This window comes from Coregonus lavaretus, assembly GCF_964263955.1.
Source record: "Coregonus lavaretus genome assembly, chromosome: 4".
Lineage (NCBI taxonomy): Eukaryota > Metazoa > Chordata > Actinopteri > Salmoniformes > Salmonidae > Coregonus > Coregonus lavaretus.
Genome location: NC_139991.1, coordinates 38,396,887 through 38,421,790, shown reverse-complemented (window position 1 = coordinate 38,421,790; position 24,904 = coordinate 38,396,887). Strand labels below are relative to the sequence as shown.

At 44.0% G+C, this 24,904-nt stretch overlaps 1 protein-coding gene across 1 annotated transcript in view; it reads right to left on the bottom strand.

Moving 5' to 3' along the window:
• The window catches only part of LOC311127310 (C-Jun-amino-terminal kinase-interacting protein 1-like), a gene marked incomplete at its 3' end in the record, with an annotated part of 122,959 nt that overhangs the window by 32,994 nt on the left and 65,061 nt on the right, over nucleotides 1–24,904 (bottom strand). Inside the window, exon 3 of the mRNA XM_084159120.1 lies at nucleotides 23,052–23,306. Within this exon, the coding sequence (XP_084015246.1) occupies nucleotides 23,052–23,306 (255 nt within the window). The remainder of the gene's footprint in view (nucleotides 1–23,051; nucleotides 23,307–24,904) is intronic.

The following is a 24,904-nucleotide window of genomic DNA, read 5'->3' as shown; positions in this document are numbered from 1 at the left end:
TACTGTAGCCTGTCTTCTCTTGAGAGCCTGGTCTGCCTACGGCGGCCTCTTTCAATAGCAAGGCTATGCTCACTGAGTCTGTACATAGTCAAAGCTTTCCTTAATTTTGGGTCAGTCACAGTGGCCAGGTATTCTAATAATAATAAGCCATTTAGCAGACACTTTTATCCAGAGCGACTTACAGTCATGCGTGCATACATTTTTTGTGTATGGGTGGTCCCGGGGATCGAACCCACTACCTTGGCGTTAGAAGCGCCGTGCTCTACCAGCTGACCTACAGAGGACCACATACAGTATATTCCAGAATTCTTACTGGTTGGTAGGTGATCAAATACTTATGTCATGCAATAAAATGCAAATTAATTACTTAAAAATCATACAAGTGTACCTATCATAAAAATTACAGACCTCTACATGTTTTGTAAGTAGGAAAACCTGCAAAATCGGCAGTGTATCAAATACTTGTTCTCCCCACTGTATGTAGTCCATCTGAAACATTCTTGCAAGAACAAGAGAACAACATGAAAAAATACTACAGTTTACATACAGTTCTTATGATAGAATTGTGTGGTAAACTGTAGTATACTGTAGAATACTATACTACACACAGTAGTAATACCTCAATCATGTACTGTACCTACTATAGAATTGTGTATGATATTGTAGAATACTATAGTAAACACTACAGTAATATCCGCAAAAACACTACAGTAATTATTATAGGAGTATTGTCATGATACCAGAATTTAGACTTCAATACCGATACTAGGTTTAATATCACAATACTCGATACCATCACGATGCCCGATAGCAAAATGATACCATAACGATACCATGGCAAAAAAATAAAGCATATTAGCCAAAGTCACAGAATGGCACTTGATCCAGACAGATATCAATATCATACAATTATAATTTTTTACATCAACATTTTTCAGATACCCTTATCAAAATGTATTAATATTGCTTGCCTTCACATCAAACATGGTCTCGTGCTGCCAGTCTTTGGAATAATTGAGAATTACCATCGTTTTCAAACACTATCAAAAGGAAAGGCTTTCTATACCCGAGGTGAGTGAAAAATAATCCTTACTGAAGTAATACTTACTCATAATAGCAAAATATTATTAATTGTATCATTTATAAATAGTTCAATGGTTCATTAAAACATTGGTCTTAGAACTTGGAGAATGACATCTTTTTGGGGAAATAGGGGAAACACTGAGTAGGCTAACACCCCATCCAATGGGCGCAAACTCCACAGGTAAGGCTGTACAGTCCAACATTATAAAATACAATTAGTTTAGGAACCCAGGGGAGCATTTGTGCAAGAAGAAATAGGGGCTGACGTTTTGACCCTATTTTAATCCAGAGAATATGTCCTTTCTAATAGGGTTACATAACATTAAGAACCCCCCTTTTCAAAGGCATTTAAATATTTTGTCTTACCCATTCACCATCTGAATGGCACACATACACAAGCCATGTCTCAATTATCTCAAAGCTTCAAAATCCTTCTTTAACCTGTCTCCTCCTGTTCATCTACACTGATTTAAGTGGCTTGAACAGGTGACATCAATAAGAGATCATAGCTTTCACCTGGATTCACTGGTCAGTCTATGTCACGGAAAGAGCAGGTGTCCTTAATGTTGTGTACACTCAGTGTCTCCCGAGTGGCGCAGTGGTCTAAGGCACTGCATCGCAGTGCTAGCTGTGCCACTAGAGATCCTGGTTCGAATCCAGGCTCTGTCATAGCCGGCGCGACCGGGAGACCCATGGGGCGGTGCGCAATTGGCTCAGGGTAGGGGAGGGAATGGCCGGCAGGGATGTAGCTCAGTTGATAGAGCATGGCGTTTGTAACGCCAGGGTTGTGGGTTCAATTCCCACAGGGGGTAGAATTTTTTAAAATAATAATAATGTATGCATTCACTAACTGTAAGTCGCTGTGGATAAGAGCGTCTGCTAAATGACGAAAATGTAAAATATAGTGTTAGTACGATATTGAATACTATATCTACTGACTAAATATTGACTGGAAGTATCTGTCCAAGCTATGTAATATGGAAGCTGTTGTCAACTGAAAATCTAGTTCTGGTGGATCAGTTCAATGGCACCAAACTGTCTGTTCTACTTTTGGTAATAGTTATGGTCTGTACTACTCCCATTTAGTAATATATATACAGTACCAGTCAAAAGTTTGGACACACCTACTCATTCAAGGGTTTTTCTTTATTTTTACTATTTTCTACATTGTAGAATAATAGTGAAGACATCAAAACTATGAAATAACACATATGGAATCATGTAGTAACCAAAAAAGTGTTAAACAAATCAAAATATATTTTATATTTGAGATTCTTCAAAGTAGCCACCCTCTACCTTGATGACAGCTTTAATTCCAATTAACAGGTGTGCCTTGTTTAAAGTTAATTCGTGGGATTTCTGTCCTTCTTAATGCGTTTGAGCCAATCAGTTGTGTTGTGACAAGGTAGGGGTGGTATACAGAATATAGCCCTATTTGGTAAAAGACCAAGTCCATATTATGGCAAGAACAGCTCAAATAAGCAAAGAGAAACAACAGTCCATCACTACTTTAAGACATGAAGGTCAGTCAATCCGGAAAATAACACCAGTTGGATGAGAAGCAAAAGGATGGTAGATAGCTAGCTAGGTATATTTTGCTATGGAAGGTTTTTCATATGTGACTCGTTTCAGAAAACTAGTTGTATATCGCACGTCACTACTTCACAGGAGAGGCATTTGAAAGTTATCAAAATACGTTTTTTGGCAGAAATGCCTTCTGGAACATGTGGACTTTTATGTGCTTTAATAACAAACTTGTATGCCATCTGTAAATACAAATAAAATTGTTAAATTACGAGCTTAGTTGGTTTAGCCACGGAAAAAGACAGGAACCTTCCTGCTAGCCTGATTGGCTGAGATAATGGATGGGCATGCAGTACATGCCAAGAGATGAGTTCAGATTTTTCTGCCCTGTAGCATGCTTCTGTCAATAACATGAGGAGCTCAGTATGTGTAGGTAACCCTATCTCATTTATTTTTATTTATTTTTTAAATTTAATGCGGCTTTTTTGAAAGATATCATAAAGAACTGCAACAAAGAAGTTGACCGAGTTTTAAAATCAGTGGAATGCCGGTGGAAGCAGAGTATGATAGCTAACGAGATATTATGCGGAGAGAGTCGAAAAGAGAACACCTGTCTCTGGATTACATTTTCAAAATAAGGGCAACCATGGCATCCGTGACTGAGAGGGAGAAGTGTTCATCCACATATACAGGTAAGAGTGTTCTGTTCTCCTAGCTAGCTACCATGTATACGGGAAGAGAGTATGGCTATAATTTTGTCAGAAAGTTGTTTTTATTGCAAGTTAAGGTGTACTGTTAGCTAGCTAGCTAACGTTAGCTGAATGGCTCGCTAGCTAACATGACCTGCACTAAAGTCAAATTAGGATATAACGTTAGGACAACAAGACAGTGTCTTAGTTCTAAAAATCCCAGGTAGAATGCCCTGCTTCTATTTCATCACACTCACACTGAATGGCTCGCTAGCTAACATGACCTGCACTAAAGTCAAATTAGGATATAACGTTAGGACAACAAGACAGTGTCCTAGTTCTAAAAATCCCAGGTAGAATGCCCTGCTTCTATTTCATCACACTCACCCGTAAGCTATTTTCTGTAATTAGCTCGCCATTAACTTGTAAATAATGATCTTGTTGTGATTTCCTGTAATAATTAGCTAAAGCTAAGACGTTCTAAGCTATGATATGGTCATAGATAGAAAACAAACCAAAACGAACCAAAACATTGTTTAGAAAGTTACTTTTAGTTGCCTGGTTTGCTAGATTGACATATCCTACATTCATTTTTAAACAGATGGGTTTGTTGGTGTTAAAATACACCAGTTATGCTATTTCGGACCAGCAGGCTGCAGGACCGAATCCAGGTGGTCAGTCAAATGTGGCTGAAGACAGTAATTTGTGTAAACTGCTGACCTGGACACTTGCGTGTAATCAAAGCACAAACAAATAAGCTAATGAATTTCCTTGGCTGCTATTATAGCCAGTTAGATACACCCAACTTTGAGAACTTTGGGAAAACTGCCACACTGCTAATTTATAATACATGCACATACCAGACAGACACGTCGCTGTTAGAAGATCCAGAGAAAATTCTAGCCCTTACCTTATGTATTAATTGAGAACATTCCCTCCTCTTCTTGACATTATAATCCAAATTTGCACTGACTGATCAACACATTGTCAAGTTACTTTCAATGTGTTCCCGAAAACCTAAAGTCGCCATCCACAAGTAAAAATGTGCAGGGGTGCGGGTTGCACATGAAGCATGCAGATAAAAAATAACAACATCATAATGATCATTCCATGCTTGCATGACCTGTCAAAAGAAAACTCCATGCTTTCTAAATTGGTTAGCTATGTGATAAAATGAAACTGTTTTCAACACATAAACTGTTTTAGACAATTTGTTAAGGTAGTGGCTCCTAATCTGTGACTGGATCTTTTATTTTTGAGTGCACAAATTCTCACGGAATTTGGGACTTCATTCATTTTCTCAATGCCAAAACCGGATTAGATACATAACTAGTTAAATCAGAGTTAAATGCCCAAAAGATGATATTCACAATGTCACTAAGCAAAAAACAAACAAAACAGCAATAGCCACTACAATGTCAAAACATGATTCAATTCAATACATTTTGCTTGATTTTACCTGCCTACGACTGATGTATCGTCATTAGCTAGCTAGATATGATTAGCATGCTGGTGATGCTAGCATTAGGTAGCTAGTTAGCTAGCTAGCCAGCATTATCTACCTAGGTAGTAAGCTCTAGTCTAGTCCAATGGAAACCGATGCAACCCTGCTGGCTACGTGGCTAGCTAGATGACTAGTGGTGACAGTGAGGTCCATATGAGATTCATGGCTTTAAAAGTGGCATCGTGCAGAAATAGAAAATAAAATACATTTTGATGAGCTAAGTTAGCTAGCAAGGTACAGTGCATTCGGAAAGTATTCAGACCCCTTGACTTTTTCCTAATTTTGTTACGATACAGCTTTATTCTAAAATTGATTAAATAAAACAATTCCTCATCAATCTACACACAAACCCCATAATGACAAAGCAAAAACAGGTTTTTAGAGATTTTTGCAAATGTATACTGAATACTGAAATATGACATTTACATAAGTATTCAGACCCTTAACTCAGTACTTTGTTGAAGCGCCTTTGGCAGCGATTACAGCCTCAAATCTTCTTGGGTATGACGCTACAAGCTTTGCAGACCTGTATTTGGGGAGTTTCTCCCATTCTTCTCTGCAGATCATCTAAGCTCAGTCAGGTTGGATAGGATGTTTGTTTGGGTTCAAGTCCGGGCTCTGGCTGGGCCACTCAAGGACATTCGGAGACTTGTACCGAAGCCACTCCTGCGTTGTCTAAGCTGTGTGCTTAGGGTCCTTGTTCTGTTGGAAGGTGAACCTTCGCCCCAGTCTGAGGTCCTGAGCGCTCTGGAGCAGCTTTTCATCTAGGATCTCTCTGTACCTTGTTCTGTTCATCTTTCCCTTGATCCTGACTAGTCTCTCAGTCCCTGCCACTGAAAAACATCGCCACAGCATGATGCTGCCACCACCATGCTTCACCGTAGGGATGGTGCCAGGTTTCCTCCAGACGTGACACTTGGCATTCAGGCCAAAGAGCTCAATCTTGGTTTCATTAGTCCAGAGAATCTTGTTTCTCATGGTCTGGGAGTCCTTTAGGTGCCTTGTGGCAAACTCCAAGTGGGCTGTCATGTGCCTTTTACTGAGGAGTGGCTTCCGTCTGGCCACTCTACCATAAAGGCCTGATTGGTAGAGTGCTGAAGAAATGGTTGTCCTTCTGGAAGGTTCTCCCATCTCCACAAAGGAACTCTGGAGCTCTATCAGAGTGACCATCGGGTTCTTGGTCACCTCCCTAACCAAGGCCTTTCTCCCCCAATTGTTCAGTTTGGCCGGGCGGCCAGCTCTAGGATGAGTCTTGGTGGTTCCAAACTTCTTCTATTTAAGAATGAGATGGGGACCTTCAATGCTGCAGAAATGTTTTGGTGCCCTTCCCCAGATCTGTACCTCGACACAATCCTGTCCCGGAGCTCTACGGACAATTTCTTCGACCTCATTGCACTGTCTTTGCTCTGACATGCACTGTCAACTGGGGGACCTTATAGAGACAGGTGTGTGCCTTTCCAAATCATGTCCAATCAATTGAATTTACCACAGGTGAACTCCAATCAAGTTGTAGAAACATCTCAAGGATGATCAATGGAAACAGGATGCACCTGAGCTCAATTTCGAGTCTCATAGCAAAGCGTCTGAATCCTTATGTAAATAAGGTATTTCTGTTCCTTATTTGTAATAAATGTGCTAAAATGTCTAAAACCTGTTTTTGCTTTGTCATTATGGGTTATTGTGTGTAGATTGCTGAGGAAATTGTTTTATTTAATCCATTTTAGAATAAGGCTGTTATGTAACAAAATGGGTCAAGGGGTCTGAATACTTTCCGAAGGTACTGTATTTCGATATGATTGAAATAGGCCAATCATATAGAAATATAGTCAACTTCATTCTGAAGTTATTGAGATCACAGAGAGAAGGATAAACAATGTGATTCTATGTTTAGCGGAGATCATCTGTGTATAAAGTCACGCAGGAGGGCAAAAAAACGTCTAATGACGCACCTAGCTGTTCTATGAGTGGTCTAAGGCAGCCGTTAGAATACGATCATTTTCAAGTGCAACTTTAAAAATGATGGTTTTGGAAAACAGCTTGGAAATTTAAAGATGCTCCTTTGAAGGTTCTAACGATGTCATGGATTCTGCCGAGGCTGCTCCTCCTCCTTGCTCAGGCAGGCTTCGGCGTTCGTCATCCCCGGAGTACTAGCTACTGCCGTTCGATGTTATGGGTGTTTGTTTAGTTTTGTCTGTATTGTTTACACCTGTTCGTCATTATGTTAATTGTTTCCCTTATAATTACCCCTGTCTCTCATCTGTACTTTGTGTGTGATTGTTTTCCCCTTCACGGTTGTGTCACGCCCTGGCTCTGGGGACTCTGAAATGTTGAGCCAGGGTGTGTAGTTTCTGTGTTATATTTTCTATGTTGATGTGCTAGATCGTTTAGATCTAAGTTGGCCAGGGTGGTTCCCAATCAGAGGCAGCTGTATCTCGTTGTCTCTGATTGGGGACCATACTTAGGCAGCCTGTTTGGCACTAGTCGGTGTGGGATCTTGTTCCGTGTAAGGTATGTTGTTTGTATGCTACCTTGGACTTCACGTTTCGTTTGTTGTTTTGTCGTGTGTTTAGTCGTTAATAAATATGAATGCATATCACGCTGCGCCTTGGTCCTTCTCGTTCGTAAACGATCGTGACAGGTTGTCTATTTTGTGAGCGGGTTATTTCCTCCCTGCTTGGAGTTATTTTCTGTGTCCTTTTGGATCCTTTTCGTATTAAAAGTACATATCCGAGTTCTGTGTCCTGCGCCTGACTTCGTTTACCGCATCTCACAGACAGTCGTGACAGAATCACACACCTTACCATGGAGTCAGCAGGAGCGACGGCACCGACTGGATCACTCGAGGAGCGCGTCCTACAACAAGCAGCGATGCTCCAAAATCTTGGTGCCGCTATGGATAACGTTATGAACACTTTGGGACGATGGGAGAGAGGAGGTTTGCCCACACCTCCTCCAATGATACCACCACCATCGGCTAATCCTATCGTCTCACATCCGGAGTCCAGTGGGATTCGGCTCTCGCTCCCGAGAGCTTATGATGGCACCGCAGCCGGGTGTCAGGGTTTCCTGCTCCAGGTGGAACTTTACCTGGCAACCATTCACCCGGCACCCTCGGGATACGAGAGCGTGTCCGCCCTCATCTCCTGTCTGTCCGGCAAGGCACTGGAGTGGGCCAACGCCGAGTGGGGAGGGATAGACGCCGCTACTGTGAACTATGCAGAGTTCACCCGCCGCTTCAGGGCAGTGTTCGATCATCCCCCGGAGGGGAAGGCGGCGGGTGAGCGTCTATTCCACCTCAGACAGGGGAGGAGGAGCGCGCAGGAATTCGCACTGGACTTACGGACTCTGGCTGCCAATTCGGGATGGAATGAGAGGGCCCTCATCGACCACTACAGATGCAGCCTGAGGGAGGACGTTCGTCGAGAGCTGGACTGCAGGGACACCAACCTAAGCTTCGATCAGCTGGTGGACATGTCGATTCGCTTGGATACCCTATTGGCTACCCGTGGACGTCCAGCGCTGGGGCCGTCCATTCCATCCCCCAGCACCTCCGAGCCGAGCCCTATGGAGCTCGGGGGTGCTGGTAGTAGGGAGGCCAGGAAGGAGGCTGTCCCCTGCACCAACTGTGGCCGCCGAGGACACACGGCGGTTCGGTGCTGGGGAGGGTCTCCTCGGATTCGAGGCAGCGCACTGATGAGTCATTTCCGGTGAGTAAGGTCCCAACTCACCCAGAGCTCTCTGCTGTTCATATGTGTATCCAAGTGATGTTTCCAGAAGTTTCTTCTTACTCCCAGCATAAGGCTCTAGTCAATTCAGGCGCAGCTGGGAATTTTATCGATCGCCATTTCTCATATAAAGTAATCCTTCTACCCCCTCCCCCCCCCCCCCCCCCCCAAAAAAAAATAATTTGTAAAGTGGTTATCCCACTGGCTATAGGGTGAACGCACCAATTGGTGAGTCGCTCTGGATAAGAGCGTCTGCTAAATGACGTAAATGTGCCCTTGAGCAAGGCACTTAACCCTAATTGCTCCTGTAAGTCGCTCTGGATAAGAGCGTCTGCTAAATGACTAAAATGTAAAATATATAAGTTAGGGATCCCTATATTACCAGTCGATGTGCCCTTCCCTATCCATGCCCTAGATAGCCAACCTTTGGGGTCGGGATTGATTAGGGAGGTCACAGCGCCACTGAAGATGAAAACGCAGAAGGGTCATGAGGAGACTATACATTTAATTTAATTGACTCTCCTGCGTTTCCAGTGGTTAATATCTCATGACCCCAACATTTCATGGCAACAGAGGGCTCTCAAGGGATGGTCTGATCAGTATGTGGGGCGGTGTGTAGATGTTTCCGTAGGGGCAACGACGGTGGAGAGTCCGAACCAAATGCCCATAATGCACATTCCTCCTGAGTATGCCGATTTGGCAAGCGCCTTCTGTAAGAAGAAGGCGACTCAATTACCACCTCATCGACAGGAGGATTGTGCGATAGACCTCCAGGTTGGCGCGGCGCTCCCTCGCAGCCATGTGTATCCTCTGTCTCAGGAGGAGACGGCTGCTATGGAGATACGTTGCATAATCCTTGAGACAGGGATACATACGGCCTTCCACTTCTCCTGCGTCCTCAAGTTTATTTTTTGTGAAGAAGAAGGATGGGGGTTTACGCCCGTGTATTGATTACCGTGGTCTCAATCAGATCACTATTAAATAAAGCTATCCTCTCCCTCTGATTGCTAGTATGACGGAGTCATTACACGGGGCGCGCTTCTTCACAAAATTGGATCTCGGGAGCGCTTACAACCTGGTGCGCATTCGGGAGGGAGATGAGTGGAAAACAGCCTTCAGTACCACCTCTGGTCACTATGAGTACCTCGTCATGCCATACGGTCTAATGAATGCTCCTTCAGTCTTCCAATCATTTGTAGACAAGATTTTCCGGGATTTGCATGGACAGGGGGTAGTGGTGTATATTGATGACATTCTGATATACTCCGCTACACGTACCGAGCATGTGTCCCTGGTACGTCGGGTGCTGGGTAGACTGTTGGAGCATGATCTGTATGTGAAGGCAGAGAATTGTCTGTTTTTCCAGGAGTCCATCTCCTTCCTGGGACACCGGTTGTCTGCGTCAGGGGTGAAGATGGAGATTGACCGCGTTTCAGCCGTGCGTAATTGGCAGACTCCAACTACAGTAAAGGAGGTGCAGCGGTTTTTGGGTTTTGCCAATTACTACCAGAGGTTTATCCAGGGTTTTGGACAGGTAGCGGCTCCCATTACCTCCCTGCTAAAGGGGGGCCCGGTGCATTTGCAGTGGTCGGCTGAGGCGGACAGGGCGTTTAGTCATTTGAAGGACCTGTTCACCTCAGCTCCGGTGCTGGCACATCCGGATTCCTCTTTGGCGTTCCAAGTCGAGGTGGATGCGTCCGAGGCGGGGATCGGTGCTATACTATCTCAGCGCTCGGGCACGTCTCCAAAACTCCGCCCCTGTGCTTTCTATTCTAAGAAGCTCAGTCCGGCGGAGCGCAATTATGACGTGGGGGACAGGGAGCTGCTAGCTGTGGTCCAGGCCCTGAAGGTGTGGAGACATTGGCTTGAGGGGGCTAACCACCCTTTTCTCATTCTGACTGACCATCGTAACCTGGAGTACATCCGGGCAGCGAAGAGACTGAACCCTCGTCAGGCTAGGTGGGCCATGTTTCTGGTCCGGTTTGTCTTTATGATCACGTATATCCCCGGGTCACAGAATGTTAAGGCAGACGCCCTGTCCCGACGATATGACACAGAGGAGAGGTCCATTGAGCCCACTCCCATACTACCGGAGTCTTGTCTCGTGGCACCGGTGGTGTGGGAAGTCGACACGGAAATCGAGCGGGCGTTACGTACCGACCCTTCTCCCCGAGAGTGTCCAGAGGGACGGAGGTACGTGCCGCTCGAGGTCCGTGACCAACTGATTTATTGGGCTCACACGTCACCCTCCTCTGGTCATCCTGGTATTGGTCGGACGGTGCACTGTCTTAGCGGGATGTACTGGTGGCCCACCTTAGCTAAGGACGTGAGATTTTACGTTTCTTCCTGCTCGGTGTGCGCCCAGTGTAAGGCACCTAGACACCTGCCCAGGGGGAAGTTACAACCTCTCCCCGTTACACAACGGCCGTGGTCTCACCTGTCGGTGGATTTTGTCACGGACCTTCCCCCCTCCCAGGGGAACACGACGATCTTGGTCGTTGTGGATCGGTTTTCTAAGGCCTGCCTTCTCATCCCTATGCCAGGTCTTCCTACAGCCCTACAAACGGCCGAAGCCCTGTTTACTCACGTTTTCCGGCACTACGGGGTGCCTGAGGATATAGTGTCTGATCGGGGTCCCCAGTTCACCTCTAGAGTGTGGAGGGCGTTTATGGAACGTTTGGGTGTCTCGATCAGCCTTACATCTGGTTTTCACCCTGAGAGTAATGGGCAGGTGGAGAGAGTAAACCCAGATGTGGGTAGGTTTCTGAGGTCCTACTGCCAGGACCGGCAGAAGGAGTGGCCGGGTATATTCCCCGGGCAGAGATAGCCCAAAACTCACTCCGCCACTCCTCCACTAATCTTATTCCTTTCCAGTGTGTGTTGGGCTATCAGCCGGTTCTGGCACCCTGGCATCAGAGCCAGATCGAGGCTCCTGCGGTGGATGAATGGTTTCGGTGCTCGGAGGAGACATGGAACGCTGCGCACGTCCATCTGCAGCGGGCCATCAGACGGCAAAAGGCGAGCGCCGATCGCCACCGCAGTGAGGGTCCGGTTTATGCACCGGGAGATCGGGTCTGGCTCTCGACCAGAAACCTGCCCCTTCACCTGCCCTGCCGGAAGCTGGGCCAGCGGTTTGTGGGGCCATTTAAAGTCCTGAGGAGATTGAACGAGGTATGTTATAGGTTACAGCTGCCGGTTAATTATCGCATTAACCCCTCGTTCCATGTGTCTCTCCTCAGGCCGGTGGTAGCTGGTCCACTCCAGGAGAATGAGGTACGAGAGGCCCCTCCGCCCCCACTAGACATCGAAAGGGCTCCGGCGTACTCAGTCCGTTCCATCGTGGATTCGAGGCGTCGGATGGGGGGTCTGCAGTATCTCGTGGAGTGGGAGGGGTATGGTCCGGAGGAACGGTGCTGGGTCCCTAGGAGGGACATCCTAGATCCCTCCCTGTTGACAGAGTTCCACTGGAGTCACCCAACTCGCCCTGCTCCGCGTCCTCCTGGCCGTCCTCGAGGCCGGGGTCGGCGCACGGCTGGAGCCGCGCGTCAAGGGGGGGGGGGGGGTACTGTCACGGATTCTGCCGAGGCTGCTCCTCCTCCTTGCTGGGGCAGGCTTCGGCGTTCGTCGTCCCCAGAGTACTAGCTACTGCCGTTCGATGTAATCGGTGTTTGTTTAGTTTTGTCTGTATTGTTTACACCTGTTCGTCATTATGTTAATTGTTTCCCTTATAATTACCCCTGTCTCTCATCTGTACTTTGTGTGTGATTGTTTTCCCCTTCACGGTTGTCTATTTTGTGAGCGGGTTATTTCCTCCCTGCGTGGAGTTATTTTCTGTGTCCTTTTGGATCCTTTTTGTATTAAAAGTACGTATCCAAGAGTTCTGTGTCCTGCGCCTGACTTCGTTTACCGCATCTCACAGACAATCGTGACAAACGATGAACTTAGCCTTAAGAAGCTCTTGGGAAACCGAGCCCAGCTTTCAAACTCTCCTCCCATCTGTTTTAATATTTACTGTATACTGCCATTTATAAATGTGGGAATTAATTTGTGGTCTTTTGCTGGAGTTTGACAGCTGTGTTACTTAGCATTACTAAGAACATTTGTAGCTAAAGGATTTAGAGCACATATCCAATGTCAGATTTGTAAATATGTATTCTTAAAAGTGTTTTGTACTTGTCTAGTGACTTTGTATTTTAGCAGGTGTTTATCGGCAGTTTCTCATTTGTCACAGTATTTGTATCAGCAGTTACCAAAATTGCTATTGACGATCCAGATTTATGCAGGCTCTTTTGTTCAAGCCCAGTGCTACCACACCTGATTCTACTACTCAGCTGCTCATCAAGACTTCAGCTGTTCATCGAGACATTGAATAGTAGAATCAGGTGTTGAACAAGAAAGCCTGCAGAACCCTGTAGCTCTTCAAGAGCAATTGTGGCCATCCCATAATTGTATGTACACATTTTACTATATGCATTTTACTATATCTGATTGTACGTTGTATTGTGTACTTTACATTTTATAATGAACTTTACATTTGATTGTTTACAGGTAATGTAGTACTAGGCCTTTCTCCAATAAACTTTAAACTACATTTTCATGTAAATAGTTAATGGGTACATTACCTACTATTTGTATATTTTACAGAAGCTTTCTAGATCATCTTGTTAAAAGAGATCATGAAATTATTTGGCTTAAATGGTTTTCTGGTTTACACTTCCCTCTGGAAAATCGGTTGTTAATATTAAATAAATACTAATAACGACATTATTTTACCCCTCTTTTGATCTTGTCTCATCGCTGCAACTCCCCTGCGGGCTAGGAAGAGGCGAAGGTGGAGTCATGCGTCCTCCGGAACATGCCCCGCCTAACCGCGCTCCTTAACACCGCCAGCGACCGGGGTCAGCCTGCAGGCACCCGGCCCACCACAAGGAGTCGCTAGGGCGTGATGAGCCAAGTAATGCCCCCCTGGCCAAACCCTACCCTAACGACACTCGGCCAAATGTGCGCCGTCCTATGGGACTCCTGTCCACGGCCGGTTGTGGCACAGCCCGGGAATGAACCCGGGTCTGTAGTAAGGCCACTAGTACTGCGATGCATTGCCTTAGACCGCTGTTGCCATTTGTAATTATTGTGTACTTTACTTGTATTGCTGTTGTATTGTGGTCCCATGTAGCTCAGTTGGTAGAGCATGGCGCTTGCAACACCAGGGTTGTGGGTTCGATTCCCACGGGGGGCCAGTATGAAAATATATGCACTCGCTAACTGTAAGTCGCTCTGGATAAGAGCGTCTGCTAAATGACTAAGATGTATTATATTATAATGTTGTATAATCACCTTCTGGTGTAACAACAATGGAAATTAAAAACAAAAAACACAATTTTAAGTGGGAAGTAGACATTGTTCTGAAGCCAAAAAAAGAAAGGAAATTCACATGAGCACCACAATACCTACTTCACCCATGCTCTACCAATGTTTTCCAACAGACAGCTTTGACCAACTACAGTAGCTATGTTGGTCTATTGTACTTCCAACAATGTGTAGGCAGGTTGCTTAGGATTCAAACCTTCTCAAACTCTTCTTGGTTTTTCTTTCAGTAGTACTATTTGCCTGAAGGATTTAAAGACAGTTGACAAAGATGACGACTGTTGCATTGAGAATGTTCTGTCCAAACTCTATTTATACTTCACTTTTCTTTGAACATCACATGATGAAACCAAATATACAGTGGGGGAAAAAAGTATTTAGTCAGCCACCAATTTTGCAAGTTCTCCCACTTAAAAAGATGAGAGAGGCCTGTAATTTTCATCATAGGTACACGTCAACTATGACAGACAAATTGAGAAAATAAATCCAGAAAATCACATTGTAGGATTTTTAATGAATTTATTTGCAAATTATGGTGGAAAATAAGTATTTGGTCACCTACAAACATGCAAGATTCCTGTCTCTCACAGACCTGTAACTTCTTCTTTAAGAGGCTCCTCTGTCCTCCACTTGTTACCTGTATTAATGGCACCTGTTTGAACTTGTTATCAGTATAAAAGACACCTGTCCACAACCTCAAACAGTCACACTCCAAACTCCACTATGGCCAAGACCAAAGAGCTGTCAAAGGACACCAGAAACAAAATTGTAGACCTGGACCAGGCTGGGAAGACTGAATCTGCAATAGGTAAGCAGCTTGGTTTGAAGAAATCAACTGTGGGAGCAATTATTAGGAAATGGAAGACATACAAGACCACTGATAATCTCCCTCGATCTGGGGCTCCACGCAAGATCTCACCCCGTGGGGTCAAAATGATCACAAGAACGGTGAGCAAAAATCCCAGAACCACACGAGGGGACCTAGTGAATGACCTGCAGAGAGCTGGGACCAAAGTAACAAAGCCTACCATCAGTAACACACTACGCCGCCAGGGACTCAAATCCTGCAGTGCAGGACGTGTCCCCCTGCTTAAGCCAGTACATGTCCAGGCCCGTCTGAAGTTTGCTAGAGTGCATTTGGATGATCCAGAAGAGGATTGGGAGAATGTCATATGGTCAGATGAAACCAAAATATAACTTTTTGGTAAAAACTCAACTCGTCGTGTTTGTAGGACAAAGAATGCTGAGTTGCATCCAAAGAACACCATACCTACTGTGAAGCATGGGGGTGGAAACATCATGCTTTGGGGCTGTTTTTCTGCAAAGGGACCAGGACGACTGATCCGTGTAAAGGAAATAATGAATGGGGCCATGTATCGTGAGATTTTGAGTGAAAACCTCCTTCCATCAGCAAGGGCATTGAAGATGAAACGTGGCTGGTTCTTTCAGCATGACAATGATCCCAAACACACCGCCCGGGCAAAGAAGGAGTGGCTTCGTAAGAAGCATTTCAAGGTCCTGGAGTGGCCTAGCCAGTCTCCAGATCTCAACCCCATAGAAAATCTTTGGAGGGAGTTGAAAGTCCGTGTTGCCCAGCGACAGCCCCAAAACATCACTGCTCTAGAGGAGATCTGCATGGAGGAATGGGCCAAAATACCAGCAACAGTGTGTGAAAACCTTGTGAAGACTTACAGAAAACGTTTGACCTGTGTCATTGCCAACAAAGGGTATATAACAAAGTATTGAGAAACATTTGTTATTGACCAAATACTTATTTTCCACCATAATTTGCAAATAAATTCATTAAAAATCCTACAATGTGATTTTCTGGAAAAAAAATTCTCATTTGGTCTGGCATAGTTGACGTGTACCTATGATGAAAATGACAGGCCTCTCTCATCTTTTTAAGTGGGAGAACTTGCACAATTGGTGGCTGACTAAATACTTTTTTCCCCCACTGTAGGTAACAGGGATATGAGAGGAGTCTGTCCAAGCATGGGCCCTGTACATACTCAGGTTGTATAACTGATGTACAACACATTTGACACAGTGGCTGTGATACAACATGCTTGTATAATTATTATTTTGTGCAAAAACATTAATCACAACAGTTGCGCCAAATGCCTTGTAAATCAGCCTTCAAAGGATTGTGCAAGAAGGGAGCTCTATTTCCTGTATGCCTCCTTCTTATGACAGTTCATGCACAGGTGCACATGCACACGCACGCACGCACACACACAAACACGCACGCACACACACACTTCCCCTCACTTCCCTCCCATCAGAGTGGGAAAATAAATCAAGCACACACAGTGGATGTTCCTTCTGACAGCCTATGCTCAAGTGTCGGTGTGTGTGTCGCTCCTTCTCTAACCACCATAACTATCTACCCTAGCTCTTATTTCTGCTACTAATGAAAAAACACATACATACCGCACAAGCTATAATGTGCGCTCATGTGTTCACACACATCCACACATACTTCTCTCAACTGAATCAATAAATGCACAGGGTCATGACACTGTGAGAGTGAATGTAAGCTAGCTGTATTTACAGAGAACAGGAAACAGACATATACACACACACACTGCCACACACATACCCAGCAGTGAAGGTTCCTCAGAGGAGGAAAGGGAGGACCATCCTCAGTGAATTTCATAAAAATAAAATAGTGGAACATTGAAAAAGTGATCCTTTTTAGATAAAACTACACTAAATATATTCACGTCAATAAATTATTGATTTAAACACACTTTTGCAATGAAGGTCTACAGTAGCCTCAACAGCACTCTGTAGGGTAGGACCATGGTGTAGCCGGAGGACAGCTAGTTTCCGTCCTCCTCTGGGTGCATTGGCTTCAATACAAAACCTAGGAAGGAGACTCATGGTTGTCACCCCCTTCCATAGACTTACACAGCAATTATGACAACTTCTGGAGGATGTCCTCCAACCTATCTGAGCTCTTGCAGCATGAACCTACATGTTGTCCACCCAATCAAAGGATCAGAGAATGAACAAAATGTTTTCCCACTCTTCAACAGCTGTACGATGTGGCTGGATATTGGCGGGAACTGGAACACGCCGGTGTAACTGCTAAACTGCTTGCTAACTGTACACTGTACATGATTGTAGCGGGTTTACTAACACATTAGTTCTAGTAACTATGTTGACTGTGATGCTAGCTAATATGGTGAAAATGATGTAGGCTGTAATTTACGGTTAGCAGTTATGTTATGAAGGTTTGGCATGGAAAGGTCTTTTCACCTGGTCACAGACAGCTGATGTGTTGTGAAGTCCACAAGCGAAGGGAAAAGGTGAGAGGAGGAGAGTGTGTAGATGCAAGAAGGAATTATACAACAAGCAAAGTGATCATGCTGTTTGTATGTGGCTGCTAGAAAGTGAACTGTGTTTGCGTGTGATCAGGGGTGAATTAATTCCGCCGATTCTGTTGAAAAAAAAATTTTTACGGAAGCAAACGGAACGAAATGGGGATAAACATATCTGGATTTGTCCAATACAAACTCTCGTTTCCAACTGTTGGACTAATGATTATACCCTAGATCAGCTAGATGCAGGCAAGGTGGTGATGACTGTGTCACTGTCTGTCACCTTGATTACAAAAAAATGTATCTCGATCTGTGCACCTACGTTGTAAACTTTCATTCATAGGCTAGGTCAGGGTTTCCCAACCCAGGGTAGGAGTAGGTGGGCAGTCCCCAGGGGGTACGTGGGTGGATTTTCTAAAATGTGAAGAAAAATATTGGGAAAAACATTGCCCAAGAAGATATGTTCAAGTTATTTCAATCTTAATAGGTAGGAAAACATTTACTGAGGTCACTGGTGTGAAATCTAGTTATTTTATATTTATAGGCCTACTTTTTTACTTTGGATGCGTTTGCATTGCTCTGTCTACCTGGCCTCTGCTCGCCCACCCGTTGGCTCAATGGTTGATCCTCTGCTCGCGCCAAGTGCACGTGATCCTTTGCTCCGTGCACTAGAGTGCCTGCTGCTGTTATTCTAACAGAAACTATCATTGATCAAATCAAATCAAACTTTATTTGGCACATGAGCCAATACAACAATGCTTACTTACAAGCCCTTAACCTACAATGCAGTTTTAAGAAAGAATACCAAAAAAATCACACAAAAAAAGACAATATAAAATAATACAAAATAAAAGTAACAAATAATTAAAGAGCGGCAGTAAAAATAACAATACAGCTGATGCACTGAAGACGATACCATTGTCAAATAACACAATGTACTGTAGGATCGATGACATGGGCGTTGATATCGTTGATCAAGTGGTGGAAAATATAAAGAATTCAGAGACATTTCAGAAATGAATGAGCACATTCTTTTCTGCAAGAAGCTAATGGGGAGAACTACAGGTAAGGATGTGTTTGAAGTTATTGACAGCCTTTTTTTTCAGAGCACAATCTGGATTGGAAATCCTGTGTTCATGTGTGCACGGAGGTGCAGCATCATTGCCTGGGAGAGTGAAAGGATTAATTGCCCACATAAAGAAGGTAAATCCCGACATTGAATGGAATCACTGCATCATTCACAGGGAGGCATTGGCCAGCAAGAGAATGAGTCCTGAGTTACATGATGTTTTGAATGACGCAGTGAAAGTGATTAACTTTATCCATTCCAGGCCTCTGAATCACGACTGTTTGAAAGGCTCTGTGATGACAGTGGGACTGGGCACCAGCAGCTAGCTACTGCTTCACACTGACATCCGTTGGCTATCCAGAGGGAAAATGCTACAGAGGCTTTTTGAGCTGCGCACTGAAGTTAGTGATTTTCTGTCTGAGCACTCACACCTCCTTGTGTCTGTGTTAGAGGACACAGACTGGGTAGCCCGCCTTGCCTATCTTGCTGATGTGTTCATCAAACTGAACAACCTGAATCTAGCTCTGCAAGATAAAGACACACACATTCTAAACATGTATGACAAAGTGTATTTTTTCATTAGGAAGATCAAACTATGGGAGAGGAAATGTGAAGATGGGGATATAAGTTGTTTCCAGCAGCTTGACACCTACAGTACATTTCTACAGGTGATGTTGACAGAGCTCACATTTACCCAAACTCAACAGTGAGTTCAACTCCTACTTCCCTGACATTGAAAACAAGTCTGCCAAACTTGACAAACGACATTCCTACCAGACTGCAGGAAAATCTTCTGGAAGTGTCCTCAGACCGTGACCTGAATATGAGGAACTCAGAGACAAGACTTTCACAGTTCTGGTGTGATGTGGAGAAGGAATATCCTGATTTGGGGATACATGCACTGAATAAACTGCTGCCCTTTGGATCTACAGTGCATTTGGAATGTATTCAGACCCCTTGACTTTTTCCACATTTTGTTACATTACAGCCCTCTTGGAGTTTGCCAAAAGGCACCTAAAGGACTCTCAGACCATGAGAAACAAGATTCTCTGGTCTGATGAAACCAAGATTGAACTCTTTGGCCTGAATGCCAAGCGTCACTTCTGGAGGAGAGCTGGCACCATTCCTACGGTGAAGCATGGTGGTGGCAGGATCATGCTGAGGGGATGTTTTTCAGCGGCAGGGACTGGGAGACTAGCCAGGATCGAGGGAAAGATGAACGGAGCAAAGTACAGAGATCATTGATGAAAACCTGCTCCAGAGCGATTAGGACCTCAGACTGAGGTGAAGGTTCAACTTCCAACAGGACAACGACCCTTAGCACACAGCCAAGACAATGCAGGAGTGGCTTCGGGACAAGTCTCTGAATGTCCTTGTGTGGCCCACCCAGAGCCCGGACTTGAACCCGATCGACCATCTCTGGAGAGACCTGACAGAGCTTGAGAGGCTCTGCAGAGAAGAATGGAAGAAACTCCCCAAATACAGGTGTGCAAAGCTTGTAGCGTCATACCCAATAATACTCTAGGCTGTAATTGCTGCTAATGGTGCTTCAACAAAGTGCTGAATAAAGGGTCTGAATACTTATTTAAATGTGATATTTCCGTTTTTTTATTTTTAATAGATTTGCAAAAATGTCTATAAACCTGTTTTTGCTTTGTCATTATGGGGTATTGTGTGTAGATTGATGAGGGAAAAAAACAATTTAATCAATTTTAGAATAAGTCTGTAACGTAACAAAATGTGGGAAAAGTCGAGGGGTCTGAATACTTTCCGAATGTACTGTACATACTTAAGTGAAGTGACATTTTCATCCATGACCCTAATCAAGACCAAGCACAGGAACAGACTGGACTTGGAGAAAAGCCTGATCACTGCTGTTGCCACACCCAAAGACTGACAAAGCTTATGAGTGAGAGACGGGGTCAAGTTTCTCATTGATTGGTGAGTCCTCATGTGTCATACACAAGTCTAGAAATATGGGTTATATGTACTGGGAGAATGTGTATAACATTTTATCTTTGTTTTTGTATAATTTGTCTGGACACTTGAAGATGTGAACAAATCCTATAAAAAAGATTAAACTGATGTTTGTATTTTGTATTTGTATTTATTATGGATCCCCATTAGTTGTCTCTACCTTCTTGCCTTTTGTGCTGTTGTCTATGCCCAATAATGTTTGGACCATGTTTTGTGCTGCTACCATGTTGTTCTGCTGCCATGTTGTGTTGCTATCATGCTGTTGTCATGTTGTGTTGCTACCATGCTGTGTTGTCATGTGTTGCTGCCATGCTATGTTGTTGTCTTAGGTCTCTCTTTATGTAGTGTTGTGGTGTCTCTCTTGTCGTGATATGTGTTTTGTCCTACAGTGAGGGAAAAAAGTATTTGATCCCCTGCTGATTTTGTACGTTTGCCCACTGACAAAGAAATTATCAGTCTATCATTTTAATGGTAGGTTTATTTGAACAGTGAGAGACAGAATAACAACAAAAAAATCCAGAAAAACGCATGTCAAAAATGTTATAAATTGATTTGCATTTTAATGAGGGAAATAGGTATTTGACCCCTCTGCAAAACATGACTTAGTACTTGGTGGCAAAACCCTTGTTGGCAATCACAGAGGTCAGACGTTTCCTGTAGTTGGCCACCAGGTTTGTACACATCTCAGGAGGGATTTTGTCCCACTCCTCTTTGCAGATCTTCTCCAAGTCATTAAGGTTTCGAGGCTGACGTTTGGCAACTCGAACCTTCAGCTCCCTCCACAGATGTTCTATGGGATTAAGGTCTGGAGACTGGCTAGGCCACTCCAGGACCTTAATGTGCTTCTTCTTGAGCCACTCCTTTGTTGCCTTGGTCGTGTGTTTGGGGTCATTGTCATGCTGGAATACCCATCCACGACCCATTTTCAATGCCCTGGCTGAGGGAAGGAGGTTCTCACCCAAGATTTGACGGTACATGATGCGTCCCTTTGATGCGGTGAAGTTGTCCTGACCCCTTAGCAGAAAAATACTCCCAAAGCATAATGTTTCCACCTCCATGTTTGACGGTGGGGATGGTGTTCTTGGGGTCAGCTCCATTTTGACCACATCTGACCACAACATTTCACCCAGTTCTCCTCTGAATCATTCAGATGTTCATTGGCAAACTTCAGACGGGCATGTATATGTCCTTTCTTGAGCAGGGGGACCTTGCGGGCGCTGCAGGATTTCAGTCCTTCACGGCGTAGTGTGTTACCAATTGTTTTCTTGGTGACTATGGTCCCAGCTGCATTGAGATCATTGACAAGATCCTCCCGTGTATTACTGGGCTGATTCCTCACTGTTCTCATGATCATTGCAACTCCACGAGGTGAGATCTTGAATGGAGCCCCAGGCCGAGGGAGACTGACAGTTATTTTGTGTTTCTTCCATTTGCGAATAATCACACCAACTGTTGTCACCTTCTCACCAAGCTGCTTAGCGATGTTCTTGTAGCCCATTCAAGCCTTGTGTAGTTCTACAATCTTGGACCTGACCTCCTTGGAGAGCTCTTTGGTCTTGGCCATGGTGGAGAGTTTGGAATCTGATTGATTGATTGCTTCTATGGACAGGTGTCTTTTATACAGGTAACAAACTGAGATTAGGAGCACTCCCTTTAAGAGTGTGCTCCTAATCTCAGCTCGTTACCTGTATAAAAGACACCTGGGAGCCAGATATCTTTCTGATTGAGAGGGGGTCAAATACTTATTTCCGTCATTAAAATGCAAATCAATTTATAACATTTTTGACATGCGTTTTTCTGGATTTTATTGTTGTTATTCTGTCTCTCACTGTTCAAATAAACCTACCATTAAAATTATAGACTGATCATTTCTTTGTCAGTGGGCAAACGTGCAAAATCAGCAGGGGATCAAATACTTTTTTCCCCTCACTGTATATATTTATTTTATTTTTCATTTTTAATCCCAGCCCCCCGTCCCCGCAGGAGGCCTTTTGCCTTTTGGTAGGCCGGCATTGTAAATAAGAATTTTTTCTTAACTGACTTACCTAGTTAAATAAAGGTTAAATAAAAAATAAATTCAAATGCTTAGTAAAATGGGGTCCAGCAAAATTAAGGCAGTTTGACATTTTTTAAAACATTACAATACATTAACAACAGATTTCACAACATATTAAGTGTGTGCCCTCAGTCCCCTACTCTACTACCACATATCCACAACACAAAATCCATGTGTACTTGTGTGTATAGGGCGTATGTTATCGTGTATTTGTATGCATGTGTCTGTGCCTATGTTTGTGTTGCTTCGCTGTCCCCGCTGTTCCATAAGGTGTATTTTTATCTGTTTTTTTAATCTGGCACCGACCCCCACTGATACACAGTCACAAGCCTCAGTCACACACATGCACAGTCGTCACACACAAAAGGAGATGGGTACCAAAAAAACACTCTCTCTCTCTCTCTCCTGACAATCCCAGCCATTGTTTCGACCAGCATAACACACTCACAGAGAAAAACAGACATGGTGTCTAGGGGGGTGATATCATCACAGGTTTTTCCCCACTGATGTTATACACACATATAGACTAGATACAGTATAGAATATCAGCTTTATCCTCACATTCTCATACATTTTACTCTATAATTTCATTCTTCCACCCCTCCATCCTTCCAGCTATCAGTATTCACTCAGCTGTCGGACATCAAGCCGTGTCAGCCAGCAGAAGGAGGGGGGGGGGGGTGAAAGGATGGGAAGAGTAATGAAGGGATAACGGAGGGTTCATTTGGACTCACCTGAGTGTGTGGCACCATGGGGAAAAGGTTAAGGGTCGTGGGTCTCTTGGGCCGGTATATATCCATGGTTACTAGAGGGGGGTCCTCGGTTACTGGCAGGGGTGCTGTGGAAGATGGCTTATATGACTCCTTGTCGTCACGGTAACCATCGGCCCCGTCGATCAGATCCAAATGGAGCATCTCCGCCTGGAGCTGGCCGACAGCACCCAGCTCCACCTTTCCCACCACACTATTGGTCCCCCGCCTCACACAGCCCTGCAGGGATTGGACGATACTCACGTCAGTCAGTCCAGAGAGAGAGAAAGGCAACGGGAGCTACAAGCAGAGACACACAAAAGGATATAAAGATTGAGAAAGAGACAGAGGAAATGGAACAAGATGAGAAGTAGAGGTAGACATAGAGCAAGGGATGGAGGAAGGAGAAAATAGGGGGGATGGGGGATTGAGTTGGCCAATTAGAGGCTGATCTGACATCAGCCTGCACACTGTCACTGCCGACGCTGAGCCACTTATAACAGGGAGAGAAAAAGAGAGAGGGAAAGAGCCAAATGGAGAGATCAAGGCAGAGTGACTATTCATAGCAGCAGTTTGTTTACTGACTGTATCTACATAAATAGATTGATGAATATGACAACATTACTTTTTCTCTGAGGTGCTGGAAATAACTGAATGCACACACACACACACACACACACACACACACACACACACACACACACCATACTGTAAAGTATTGTGCATTGTGGGGAAATTTTGGGGACAGGGAAAGAATTGTATTTTTAATGGTATTGTAATTCCACCCCACAGAATACCGTGCTGTACCTTTTGCATGATATTGTTGTTTCTGGCTCATTTACATATTTTGAGACGTGCCTTGAAAAAGTCCATATTTGTTGCGTCTGTTAGTCAGAGTGCAGTACCAATTTAACTGATAGTAGTGCCCTATCAATTTAAAATGTATAGGGAACAGATTGGAGTGGCAACAAGTTATGGTTGAGCATTTTACCATGTCCTTTTGGTATGTGTTGCCCTTTAGTCACTGCCAGTTTGGAAGCCTTTGCTAAAGGCCCAGTGCAGTCAACATTCAGTTTTTGATGTGTTTTGTATCATTTTGTACAACAGCTGATGAAACTAACACTGTTATCAGTGTTATTTCCTTATAGTTGCTGGTTGAATAAACACTCTACACCGGACCTTCTAATCAGCAGGTTTGCATGGGCGGGAGTTCCGGCTTTCCACGGTGACATCACCATGCTGTAATTTTTTTATAGACCAATAACAAAGAGAGTTCCAAACTTCCCTGCCAATAACAACAAGTTTTCAGTTTTCCCGTCTCCACTCAGACCGCTCCTAGCAACATTTTTGCTTAAATTATTATTTTTTGCTTTAAAGCAATCTTTTCCCATTTTAATGGAAATCTATTACAGTAAGGTACTTAATTGTTACACAGAAATTATTTGATATTGATATAAAAACGTCTGCATTGGGCCTTTAAGGCCTCTAAAAGTGCAAGTGATATAGGTTATATTCTTCAGTAATTAATGGGAAAATATTAAGAATTGAAATGACCACTGAACAGTTTCCCAAATCCCAGACTGTAGTTTTAATGATACCAGAAAGAGACACCCAGCGCAGGTGTAATATGTTATGATGTGGACGCTATTCTGCACCTACAATATATACTCCTATCTCAGAGCTATATAAACTATATAAACAGTCAATTGATTAGACAGCTGGTTCTTCTGAATAGCCACCTCCATCTTCTAAAAAATCTGTTATTACGATATTCAATGGCCATAGTCCTATATCGAACATTTCTGCTTTAAAATGTATAGGGTCATGTTTTATGGTAC